This window comes from Cheilinus undulatus, linkage group 22 (genome assembly GCF_018320785.1).
Source record: "Cheilinus undulatus linkage group 22, ASM1832078v1, whole genome shotgun sequence".
Classification (NCBI taxonomy): domain Eukaryota; kingdom Metazoa; phylum Chordata; class Actinopteri; order Labriformes; family Labridae; genus Cheilinus; species Cheilinus undulatus.
In genome coordinates this window covers 28,825,446-28,839,072 of record NC_054886.1, presented here as the reverse complement: position 1 = coordinate 28,839,072, position 13,627 = coordinate 28,825,446, and the positions used below count along the sequence as shown (strand labels likewise).

The 13,627-nt window shown below is 42.2% G+C and overlaps 1 protein-coding gene across 1 annotated transcript in view; it reads right to left on the bottom strand.

The window, feature by feature from the left end:
- The window catches only part of LOC121504557 (insulin receptor substrate 2-B), a 31,331-nt gene extending 19,191 nt beyond the window's left edge, over window positions 1–12,140 (bottom strand). Inside the window, exon 1 of the mRNA XM_041779441.1 lies at window positions 7,687–12,140. Within this exon, the coding sequence (XP_041635375.1) occupies window positions 7,687–11,830 (4,144 nt within the window). The 5' untranslated portion in view covers window positions 11,831–12,140. The remainder of the gene's footprint in view (window positions 1–7,686) is intronic.
- Window positions 12,141–13,627: the final 1,487 nt, after the last annotated feature.

The following is a 13,627-nucleotide window of genomic DNA, read 5'->3' as shown; positions in this document are numbered from 1 at the left end:
AGCATCTGAAGACAGACCTACCCTCAGAACTGAACCCCTCACACATATTATGATGGGGCTTAGCGCTGTGCTGCTGCTACTATAACAACATAAACACCTGCTGTACAACAAGAGCTTACCTTCTGGTAGATGCTTGAATCAATAGGCAATGAATTTCTCTCTATTTTAAAGCCTTCTCTTTCCACATACCCAGATCAAAACTGTGCCCAAAACCACATACTTAATCAAACTTTTATCAAACATACACTGCATACAAATTACTATGCAGGCCCACCATACTTAAAATCACATCATCAACTTGCTCAACTTGCCTCCTGCTTTGCCTCTCTTTCTCTCTGCATGTGGAAACTGCTGTGCTGGCAAAATTCATCAGTTATAGACATTCAAATGAGACAACTCACATCGAAACAGGTCAACTCTCAACTCCACCAAAACATGTGCTCTGCAAGACATCAAACATCTGTCCTCGTTTTGTTTCTTTTGAAATAAGAGCATTTTCCAAACAGCAAGTAAGCAACCCCAGACACAGGACACTACAAGATACATCAACCTAGCACAAAAAGTCAGAAAATCTGTCTTTAGTTGATTATTTCTCTGTTGTTACAAAGATTCTTGGGAATACATATTTTTCTGTTGGAAAGCCTGTTTATTTCCCTTTAAATGGAGCCACAATTGTAAGGAACAAGCATTTGTGGGATGAGCAGCAGAGCTGAGTATGTGGGTTGCGCCCATGAAAAATTAGCCAAATCTTGAGAGAACAAACTACCATGACTTGGTACCAGATTTAGGCAAGAAAATAAATGCTTGGACTAAAAGTAAAGACTAAAATGTGACGACTTTTTATGGACTAAAACTACACCAAAATGTTTTGAGTTTTCGGTGACTAAAACTAGACTAAAACTAAAAAAAAACAGACATGACTAAAATGTGACTAAAACTAAAATGCATTTTATTTAAAGACTAAAACCAAGACTAAAATTAAAAATAGCTGCTAAAATTAACACTGCTTGCTACAGTGGTCAGCCCAAGAATCGCCACGTTTGACTGATCTTGATAAGGCACTAGGGAGTGCAATAGAGCAACTTCAAGCTGGTAACCAAGATCCTTCGTTATTTGGAGTGAGCCCTAGTACCGTCAGCAAACTAAAGACCGAGTTCCATATGGCAGGGGGTGTCAGGGACAGGCAGCGACATCCCTAAGAAGACCGATTCCTGACCCTGTCAGCACTTAGGAACTGTTGACTGTCTAGGACTGTAGGCTCTCTACCCAGAAAACCCGGGGCAGGCTTCAATCATCCAATCCACTAAACAAGAGTCAATTGTAGAATGAGCTGTTGGCACTGGGAGATTTGGCCAGTTTTTCATGGGCACAACTAGGGCTGAGCAATTAATCGCAAATAAGATCAAATCACAATATGACCTGCTGCAATTTTCAACTTGCAGACAGTGCAAAAAAAAAAAAAAATTAACCTGAAATGTGTCAAAATACCAATTTGATACAGCTTTATTGCAGCAGAGATTTCATGCTCTCATTATGCATACATGTGAGTGTCTTTTATTCACAATAGTTTACTAAAATCCATTTTCCTGTTCGTACACTTGATTTTCTTCATGTAAATGAGAATAACATTAAAAAAAAAGGTATCCTTTCAGTATAGCAATCAATATCAGATTTGCTCTATTAGCCAAAATCCCTATTAGATTATTTTTTTCAAATCTTTTTTCCCTGGTTTAATCTAATATTGTGTTTGTTATAATATAGAATAATTTAATGCTTATGTTTGTTGAGTAATATACAAAATGAGGAACCTAAAAATAATCGCGGAATAAATTGCAATATTGGGGAAAAAAAATCGCAATTAGATTTTTTTCTCAAATCGTTCAGCCCTAGGCACAACCCAGATGCTCAGCTCTGCTGCTCATCCCACAAATACATGTTTTTTTTACAAATGTGGCATCATTTAAAAGGGAAATAAACAGGCTTTCCAACAGATTTATGCCAAGAAGCACTGTAACAACACATAAATGATCTACCAACCCCAAATTTTCTTACTTCTTGTGCTGAGTTCATAAAAAAGACAGCAAACCAATGTGTTGGTTTCATAGATGCATTTTAAAGAGTGGTGGAGAAAAGCAGTTAAAAGTGGTTTATGCTGCTTGTAAAGCATCCTGGGATCCTTTACAGCTTAAACAAGAGGGTCCACTTAACTGCTTGTCTGCCTTGTATGTAACTCATACAGCAAACACAACAGTAGTTTTTATCACTGTCTAATGACCTTGTCTCAATCTATAATGGCCTTTAAATACAACTATAAGAGAAGTTTGATGTCAACTTTCTCTTACATATTCTGGCCAATGCTGACATCAAACAACAAAGGCTTTTCATTCATAAAACAAAACTACATATCCTGTTGTAGAGGAAGTCATCAACATGGCCCAAAGCTACAACACAGAAGAGGAAGACAGGAAATTTGAAGAGGATGGCAGGAAATCTTATGAGAAGTATACCGTTTACAGTATACTAATGACAATGGTAATACACTTCAAAAACACTCTATCACAATGCATTGCCCTTTTGACACACTTCTCTTAAGTTTCTGCCAGATGTGATGATAATAAAAGAATTTTATTGGCCTGATCTAAAGCTCTATAGCATGGCTGTCAAACTCAATCACAGCAGGGGCCAAATTCTGAATTGACATCCCACCTGAGGGCCGAGCAGGGTCAACATTTAACCAAAAACTTTCAACCCCATTTTCACCAGCAAAGAATTATGGGGGAAAAAACCTTAGCACTGATAATAAAGGGTTTTGGGATTGAAAAAGGTCAAAATGATAAGTTTAAAGACTCATAATCTGAGATAAAAATTCAAATTCAATAGGTCAAAAGGTTCAAAACATGACATTTAAAGTCAAAATAATGTTTTTAAAAGGCAAATATATGAGATAGAAAGTTGAAATAATAATTCTTAAGAGTTAAAATATGAGATAAATTCAAAATCATCAGTTTAAAATGTCAAAGCGTGAGAAAGACATTTCAAATTTCAATTTTAACGATCAAAATACTACTTAAAGTTTAAAATTGAGGATCTAAAAGGTGAAATTATGAGACAAAAGTCAAAGTAGGGAGCTATAAATGCCAAACTGTTAGAAAAAAAATCATAATCATGAGTTTAAAAGATCAAAATATTACTTAAAATTTAAAATCGAGGATCTAAAAGGTCAAAAAATGAGATAAAAAGTCAAAATTGTGAATTGAAAATTTTAACATATGAAATAAAAAGTCAAAACCATGACTTTGCGTCATAACTGTCAGATGCAAAATTAAGAATATGAAAACATTAATGTCTTTTAACACATTCCTGACTTTTAATCTAATTATTTTTACTTTTTCTAATTTTTATGACTTAAGAAGGACATTTTAGATCATCATTGTTAAGATTACATTTTAAACTGGAGGAAATCTCCAGACCCCAAACCAGTGGGCCAGTTATAATAAGAATATGATAGGATCTGGTGGGCCGAGTGTAACTGTACCACGGGCCGGATTTGGCCCCCGGGCCTTGAGTTTGACACCCCTGCTCTGTTTAGACAGGGGTGTAGAGTTGCAAGTGTCTCTTGATTGGTTGAAAACTATCAAAAAAAAGAGTGACCTGTTTGATCTAATTGAGTAAGCGACTAAGGGAAACCCAAAGAGTGTTAGGGTTAGGCACCAGAACCCTAAAGGTTAGGTTTAGGTTAAAGGGGAGGGGAATGCTGATAAAAATTAAAATGAACACAATACAAACTAGGGAAAAACCAACCACTGGTTAGTACAGCACTTCCCTCCCAGTGGGGTCTCTTTTATACAGTAAATTTGGATGCTTTTGGGGGTTGGGCTGTTTTTAAAAGTTACAGTAGGTTCTGGGAAGCTGACTGGCATATTTCTGTTGTGTTTTACATTGACTAAGAAGACAATTTGCTGATCTAAAATACCAGTTGGAAGAATTCCTTTCAAAACGCTGGTCTAAACCTGACCACAGAGTTAGAGTAACACCTGTAAAAATCTCAGTTACAACAGAAAACCAATCACTGCTCTGTAATGTTTACTGTGTTTTGCCATCATACTAAGTGCTGCTGCTGCTGCCTCTGCTCTCCTCCTTGTTTTGTACACATAAATATATTATTTCAAAGATATAAAAAGTGTCTCAAGTGACAGCCTCAAAGCAGACAAAAGCCTGTTTGAACACACACCCACACATTAGTAGACACAGCACACACATGCTGACACAAAGAAAACAGCAGCACGTGCACAGACAGGCACAGACAGACAGCACCAACTACAAAGACAGGAAGTCAGGGCACTCATTTTTTTTTTTCTGAGTGATTCAGTCCGCACTTGACCTCAGATAAACCTCGGCTCATTCAGCGAGCTAATTGTCTCCCCAGTCTGCTCGTACAAAAACACACACGCAGGCCTCAAGATGAACCGCATATTGGTGCCACTTCCTGTAGCGGCTCGGTTATAGACTAGACTTCAGCTCCCTGGACAGATGCCTTCAAAGACGGCGGCTGGCTGCTCGCTCGAAGCGCCTGAACGCAGCCTTGTCAAGATCACAGAGGCCTGATCTAAAATAGATTCACTAGAGGAGCTGCAAATTGATATAATGCGACTAATAATAGCACACGGCACTTAGGGTTATTTTGGATTTCAGTGAGGAAAAATATCTGCAACAGTGATTCTCCTTTACGCACATATGAAAGCTTATTTTCATAGGCACAAAGCACAGAAGTATGTTTTTCCACACAAAGGCTGAAGACAAAAGAAAGTAGGGATGCACAATACTGAATTCTTGTCGATATCTGAAATGCCAATACTGGCAGATTAATTTTAGCCAATACAAATGCCTAAATATAGATTTCACACATGAAACTTAAGTCATTAAAACAAGCTTCAAAGCTTTAGGTTGATAAAGAAGAAACTTCATATACTACATGCCAAAATTCAAGGAAAGAGGGTTAATAAAGACAAAGATTACAGCTGATGTAGGTCTGTTGGTTCTGCCTTAAACTCCACAAAATGATTCATACATACTTTCAATATTTAGGGCTGATTAAGTCAAAGATTAACACCTGATAAAGTCTGATGTTTACAACTAATATGAACCAATATATAGGGCTGCTATGGTCTAAGATTAACAGCTGATACAGTCTGATGTTTACAACTGATATGAGCCAGTATTTACAGTTGACATAGTCTAAGATTAACAGCTGATATAGGCTGAAATTTACAAATAAAATGAGCCAATATTTACAGCAGACATAGGCTGATATTAACAGCTGATATAGGCTGATGTTTACAATATAGGCCAAAATTTACAAGTGATCTAGGCTAATGTTTACAACCAATAAAGGCCAATATTTACAGCTAATAAAGGCTGATGTTTACAACAATTATAGGCCAGTGTTTATGGTTGATATAGGCTAATGTTTACTACTAATGTAGGCCAATATTTACAGGTGATACAGGCTGATGTTTACCACTAATGTAGGCAAATATTTACAAGTGATAAAGGCTGATGTTTACAACTAATATACGCCAATATTTACAGTTGCTACAGGCTTATGTTTACAACTGATATAGGCAAAGATTTACAGCTGATATAGAATAATGTTTACAATTAATATAGGCCAATATTTACAGCTGATTTAAGGCGATGTTTACAACAATTATAGGCCGAAATTCACAGCTTATATAGGCCAATATCTGAAACTAATAAAAACTGATGTTTACAACCAATAGGAAAAATTTACAACTAATATATATGCCAATATTTTCAGCTGATATTGTTGATATTTACAGCTGGCAAAGGCTGATAATAACAGCCAGCATACTCAGATATTTACTTTATTTGTTATAGGCCTTTTTCAGCTGATTCAGGGTGATATTAACATACAATATATGCTGATATTTAAAACTGATATAGTCATTTTAAGATGACTGGGTGTATGGGTTGCCATTTAAAAGCTGATTTAGGCTGACATTTGATAGTCAGTACACACTGATATTTTCAACTGATAAAGACTATGTTTTTCTAATGATTCAGGGTGATATTTATATTCAATGTATGCTGATATTTAAAACTGAAATAAAATCGGGTTAAGATGACATGGGTTGCTATTTTCAGCTGATACGGGCTAATATTTGACAGCCAATATAGGCAAATATTTACAGCTGATATAGGTCAACTCTTTCGGCTGATAAGGGTCAATACTTATAACTGATCTAGGCTGATCTAAACAGCTGTTAATGGCTGTAAATATAAACTGAAATTCAATGGAAAATTTAGACAACTGTCAATGTGACTTACTCCAGTTTTAGTTTACAGAATGTGCAATATTTCTTTAACCTGAAATATGTAAGAATCCAAGTTTTTTGCGGCAAGAAAAATAGTTAGCAAAAAATCCTTCCCTCATTTTTTTTTTAATTAAATGAAAATGACATAAAAAGAATCACCTGCTTCAATACAACAGTTTATATCAAATTTGCAATATGAGTCAGAATTAACTTTCTGAATTAAAATTCTGAGTTTAAAAGAAATACAAAGCTGTAAGTTAAATAGTTGTGCTTTCAAATAACTTTAAATTTTCTAAAAAAAAAAAAAAAATACAAGTTTTTCCTTTTTAAAAAGTAAAGGTACTTTAACAAAGTACAATAGTGGCACTATTGTACACTTAAAGGCCTTTCAGCAGGCATGTTTAAACCTTTCAAGCAGTACTGAATACAAAAACATTGCAGCCTTTTACGTGATTATGTACAGGTTGATATGATTGCAATAAGATTAACTGTGCAGCACTTACTGGTTACTTTATCAACCCTAAATGGGACTTCCCTAAATGTTTTCAACATGTTAAAGGCAGATATTTTATTTTATTGAACTTCAGTATGTGCGATGTTACTGAGCTCAGAAAGTAAAGTTCAGAACTGTGTTAAAAAGTTCAGTCTACATGTTTAAATATAATGTTTCTTTCAGAGACCTAGTTTGAAACACTGAGTGGTAAAGCCACAGATTTGTTTGTAGTGTTTCTGTAATCTGCACTTAAGTTTGTGATTTGTTACTGACATTATAGTGATGTTCATACCACACTTGTTTGGCAGAGCTTTGTTATGTTGTCATGATGGTTGCCTACAAGGCCGTAGTGAATTTACTACTGGGATTAAAGTAGGGAAATAACAATATGTCTTTCATATTGATTCAATGCATCATCTAATTAGTTTCATCCTAACATATAGGCCTGGCCTTAATCTAACTTGTGTTTTGTTGATTATAATATAGATTGAGTTATTGCTTGTGTATGTTGAAAAATACACAAGATGAGAAACTGCAAATTGCATTGCAACTGCAAAATTAGGAAAGAAATGGTCATTTGATTACTTCCCTAATTGTTAAGCTCAAGTATCTGCTGATAATTTGATGTTCTTTTACCTTTGGTCCTTTGGTCATTTAAGGTCTTCATTTACACAAGCATTTCTCTCACTTTGTAAACCCCAGTATTTAAAGCACTGTACAAGTAAAGATATTATAATTTTTGTAATTCTTCTTTTTCATTATTATTATCATCATCGTGCATCCCTAGAGGAACGATTTTCCAGCCAAAGAGACAACAAAACTTCCCAACCTGTCACACAAAAACAAACATTTACTCACCCTTTGTTGTTGTAGTGACTCCATCAGATTTGGTGAAGTCTATACTGGCGTAGGCTCCGTTCTCCGGCAGAGGCACTGTCCCCGCCGCCGCTGCCACTGCTGCCACCGTTGAGCTCCCGTTGCTGCTACCAGCTCCCGTGTTACTCCCGTCTTCCCTCAGCTCCAAGGCAATGTAGTTCAGGCCATTCTGGTAACCCACAGACATGTTCCTGCACATTCGAGCTCCTCCAACCCCCGACGAGGAGGAGGAGGCTGAGGTCCCGGAGGTTGAGCCCATCTCTAGAGCTCTCGTGGGGGCGTGGTGGGCTGTCGAGTCCCCTAGACCCTCCACTGACACCCAAACACTGTCAAAAGATGCTGAACTGGCCCACCTGGGGGCCTGTCCCTCCTGTAGGTAAGAACCATTGGAGGCTAAGGGGTTGACTTGGGAGGGGTGAGTGGAGGAGGATGATGGGCCACCTCCAGAAGGAGTAGAATTAGAGGAGGAGGTGGAGGAGAATGTCTCAGAGCTGTGTCTTCTCCTGCCTTGAGGGTCAGCCCGGACCACCTTTGGTTCTGGTTGGTGTGTCGACACCCTGCTCGGGCTCGACGGAGGAAGAGGAGGGGAAATAGATGAGGAAGAGGCAGAGGTGGTGTGGCCGTAATGTCCCTCTATGACACAGAGGTGCTGCAGCATGGCTGTGGGGCTTGTCTGCGCCCTGTCACCTCTGCTTAGGTTGAAAGTCATGTCTGTGTAGTCATCCCCCATGGACCTCCAGTGACCTCCAGTTGGGACTCCAGGGGAGGCCAGCGCCCCAGGATTGCTAGCCAGGGGTCTGATGTAGCTAGGTGGGTTCCAGGGGGCGACAAGGCTGGGTCTGGGGGACTGGTTTTTACCCAGACATCCAGCGCTGTCCTGCTGATCTGCGCCCACTTCCACACTCATGTAGTCCTGGTGAGTTTGGGGCTGTGGAGGGGAGTGGCGGTGATCGCTGGACCCCAGGGAAGGTGTTTCATCTTCTATTGAATGAGGATAAGCAGGGGGCTGTTGCTGGAGGGGATAATGATCCCCAAATTCAATGTTGATGTATTCTCCAGGACTAGAAGGCCCTTCTGAGGAACTGACAGTGGCAGGCACAGAGGTGGAGGTGCCTGTAGATGCTGTAGAAGGCTCACTGACCCGTAGAGGGCCGTGAAAACTTCTCCTACCTAAAGGGAGACGGTTAGGCCTTACTACACGTCTGTCAGTCATTGCTGCTGTCGTATGGTGAGCTCCATAAGGCGGAGGTGGGTGAGAAGGAGTGGAGGTGCTGCTACTCGCCCCACTTCTTTTTTCAGGTGTGGCAACTGATGAAAAGACAGGTTTGGCAGGAGAACTCATAGGAACATACTCCCCGTACTCTTTCTCATCTCTCTCTCGTGTGGGGGTCTTATAGGAGCGAGGGAGGGAGAAATAGGGGCTGTAAGACTTTGGCGTGCTCTCAGGTGTGCCAGGTGTGTAATACCCTTCGTTTGAGAACTTACGCCCCCCACAACTGCTGTATGACATGTCCATATACTCCCCATTTTCTGGTCTTTCAGCTATGCTTTCAGTCCCGCTGGCACCTGCCATGCTGTGTGGGCTTGGTGAGGCCTGACCAGGGGAGGGAGAGCTGCCGCTGCCACCTGGGAGCATCATCATGTAGCCGTGAGAGTCCGTGGAGGATTGTGACTGGAGTTGTGGGTGGTGGTGAGCTGAGCGGGGGCCTAAAGCTGGACTGTGAAATTGAGGGGAGTGGGAGATGGGGTGGGAGTAAGAACTGGGTTGCATAGGCATGTAGTCAGGAGGTGTGTCCCGTGGCGATGCAGCCACGCCACACATCATGGGCATGTAGCCGCTGTCTTCCTTGGCAGACGAAGAGGAGAGGGGAGGACGCTCTCCGCTGGCCTCCGTCCGGGAGAGCGTAGAAGGACGGCTCTGCTGGCTGTGCTCAGAGCAGGAGCTGTAGTCAGAGCGGAGGGAGGAAGAGGATGAGGACGGCCCACCACGGAGCAGCCCACTTCCAAATGGTAACACAACATCCGAGCCTTCGTCCAAAGAGAAGTTGGTCTGGGTCATTTTCTGGTAAACCGCCACCCCAGAGCCACCAGTCGCTCCGCCAGCAGGTCTGGAGAATGAGTGAGTCCTCCTCCTTAGTGATGATGAAGAAGATAAGCGCTCATCCTCTGTCGTTGATGTGCTTTCATCCCGTGGCGTGTCAGCTCCACTGTTGTTTCCAGAGCCACCACTGGTGCCAAAAACCTCCCTGTTCCAGCCCATGGCCATGTAATCATTTAGACAGTTCTCTTCTCTGATTGGTGGGGTATTACCCAAAGAGTCGGGTGTGTTACTCCTCACCCGGAAGTACCTGAAGTCACCAGGACTGGAGCCGTACTCGTCTGAGGAGTTGAAGCCGCCATCTGATGGTGAGCCACATATTGAAGCGCTTGAAGGGCGTGTGAGGGTGTCAGAGACTGAGCCGTGGCCGCTGCTGGAGGAGACGCTTACTGGGCTGGTGGTTGAGGGGAAATGAGAGACTGGCAGCGAGGCGGAGCGGGCGTGGTAGGTGGACGATGTGCCAGGGATGGCTCTGACGTAGCGCCCACTTCCTGTGCTCGTGCCAGCATTTCCTGTAGCAACACCACCTCCACTGCTGCTCCCTGCCCCGTCCTGGCGACCATGGTGGGCACGTGTTGAGTTAAGGTGAACCAGACTTCCTGTGGCGGAGCGGAAAGGTCGGTTCATCGTCCCCTCGCCCTCACTAGATGTTCGAAAGCGATAGCCGCTGGCACCAGAGCTTTTACTTGAAGGTGGCGTGCCGACAACAGACTCTGTCCTCGACCGTCTCTGCAGTCCGGTCTGGCTTGGTGGCAGGTTGCCCAGGTGGCGCCGCGTTGTGATAAATGGCATCGGGTTAGAGCCGGATGATTGGCTCTTACTCCTTGGTCTGAACTCTGCAAAAGCTTTCAAGGCTTTCATCGTCTCCAGTATGGTCTCATGCATATTTTGGGCCACAACAGAGTCATCCACTTGCATCCATATCTCTCCAGGCCCGATAGAGGAGGAACGGCCCACTTCAATGAAGAAAAAGCTTTCAGAATGTCCACAACGTCTGATATTCATAAGTTGAAGGTTAACACATGGGGTTTCAGAGTTCAACTTTACGAGGTGTATGGTTTTAGTAGAGAGGCATAGCCGGTAAACACCTGTGAGGTTTTTTGTTTGACCCAGTCCTTTAGGTTTCACATTCACCTGCCACACCTCCTTAAAAACAGTACCAGGAGTTACAGTACCATATCCATCATCTAAATCATCTGAATCCAAGTGCCCTTTTTTACCCTCACTCATCAACTCACTGACAGCTACATACCAGTCCTCTTGCTCCTGCTCGTTTTCAGCCACAATAGCAAAATACTCGTCCTTAGTATAAAGGGCAATGAGGTGTTTGTTTTTGGAATCCGCCCTTTTGTTCACCGTGAAGCACTGGTAGAGGTAAATAACCCTTTTCGGGGGAGAAGGGGCGACCGCTCCACCGCTGGCGGCGGCCGCGGCAGCAGAGCGCAGGCTGTTCCTGAATTTCTTCTCGCTGTCGTAGTATTCCAGGCGGCTTGGCCCGAGGTGACTGGCCGCCCTGAGCACGAAAAAACGCTTATGTCCATGTTTTTGCTTTCTCAGATAGCCACATTTGCGAATATCATCCACAACGTCCGAGGTACTGGCGACATTCACAGCCGCGTATACATGGCCGCTGCTGCTGCTGCTGCTGCAAGCGGCAGGAGAAGCGGCAGCGGCGGGGTCCTCGGCGGCGTGTACCTGGTAGGAGGCTTTCCTGCCCGGGGACTCTGCGATGTTTTCCCCGGAAAGATGCTGCTGCTGCGGCGCCAGTTGGTAGTGGTGGTGCTGCTGTTGATGGTGGCTGAGGTGCTGATGGTGGAGGTGGTTGGAGGGCGGTAGATGGAAACGAGAGCCGCCTCCTCCTCCTCCTGTACCGCCGCTGATATTAATTAACGGGGAAGGGGGTTCCCCGACCGAGCCGTCCCCGTTTGCGGTGGCAGCGGCCGCAGATTTCGTCCCCACGTCCCTCTGCTGCGTCTCCACCATCAACATCGCTGCCTTACCTTCCTGGTAATTCGTGAAATTCGCCATCAAAGAATACAATCAAAGGTCACTTTACTAGCAAGCTAATCCGAGTGGACCTAGACCCCATTCTTGTTTTGGGAGACGAGCTCCCGAGTCCGGCTAGGCCAGCTAACGTTCACTCGCTCTGCTCAGATTTGCAATACTCACAAACCGGCTTTGTTAGTCCGCCAAAAAAACAAGTCCCTCTTCCCGTTTTTGTACCGAGGAAGGTAATCCAAAGCGGGCTTTTTCACGAAATGAAGCCTACCGTGTGCAACATGACCACGTTCAGCCGTGTTTCTATAATCGGGAGGATCCGGCTAGCTCCGTTAGCAATCCGTTCCCTTCTCTGTACACATCTCTCGGGCCAGAGCACAAACAACACATGACCCTCTGCGTCACAGCCCAAACGGGAGGAACAAAGAGGCAGGCGCGGGCTCTGATTGGCTCATCACTGTGATTGACATTCTTTGACAGGACAGGGAACCAATCACAGGAAGATATTAGTGCTTTGCGTCAATAGCTGTGACGAATCATGTTGCTGGGAGTTTTATTGAAGTTAAAAATAGGCGGTGACTCTTCAAGGCTTATCTGGAGTCCGCTGTTCGGTTTTCCAACAACTGTTTAGACGGAATAAACTGATCCCAGACCTGCAGACGGACTAAAGTGACACCCAGAGTCTTCCCTCTGTCGCTGAGACCAAAACTGTACTTTCTTTTATTTTGTAAGACCTCATTGTTACGATTTATTTCAACCCAGGAGCAATTTCATCGAAACATTACCCTATTATTAAGTTAAAATAACTAAAAGACACAATGTATTCAAAAATACGTGACCCACTTCAGTAACAGCACATTTCTAAATCCTATTTTGAAATTTTAAAACCATTAAATGTCTAAAATAGACCTTATGGGAACGTATTTTTCAGTTTATTGTATGTATTATAACTACATTAATTCCTATTACTTTATACAGGCACTGAATTCAATGTCAGTGGTACATATTATGTAACTGTGCGTTTATTCATTTGAAAGCAATATACACAAGTCATTTTACTAAATAATTTCCTTTTTTAGTTGGAAAATGCAAAGCATTTGAGATGAATATCTGATTCCTTGCAACTTTTTAGAAATGCTCTTCATAAAAGTTTATAATAATCTGCATTTAGTTAAAAATGCAAGTTTAAAATGTTGCTGAAATCAGAGACGAAAATAGAAATTTGGTCATTAAAGTTGCTTTTGTACACAAAACAGCAGAAAGAATTACATATAGTGCTGAGAAAAAGTATTTGCCCTCGTCCTGATGTCTTATTTTTGCGTATTTGTAGCACTTAAATGTTTCATTTGATCAAAAAAGTTTCAAAATAAGATAACAATAACCCAAGTAAGTACAAAATGCAGGTTTTAAAAAATGGTTTCATCTATCAAGAGGGAAAAACCCATCCAAACCTACCTGGCTCTATGTGAAAAAGCAATTGGGCCCTAAACCTGATAACTGGTTGTGCCACCCTTGGTAGCAAAAGCTGCAAGCAAGTGTTTCTGAAAACTGGCAATGAGCGTTTCCCACCACCAGGGAGGAATTGTGGCCCACTCTCGTCTGCAGAATTGTTTGGATTTAGCCACGTTGGAGGGTTTTCGAGCATGTACCACTTGTTTATGGTTATGCAACAGCATTTCAATCAGTCCAAACACTGACTGGGCCACTCCAAAACCTTCATTTTGTTTTCTTTAACCCATTCAGAGGTGGAATTGCTGGTGTGTTTCGGATCGTCGTCCTGCTGCATAACCCAAGAGTGCTTGAGTTTGAGGTCATGAACTTAAGGTC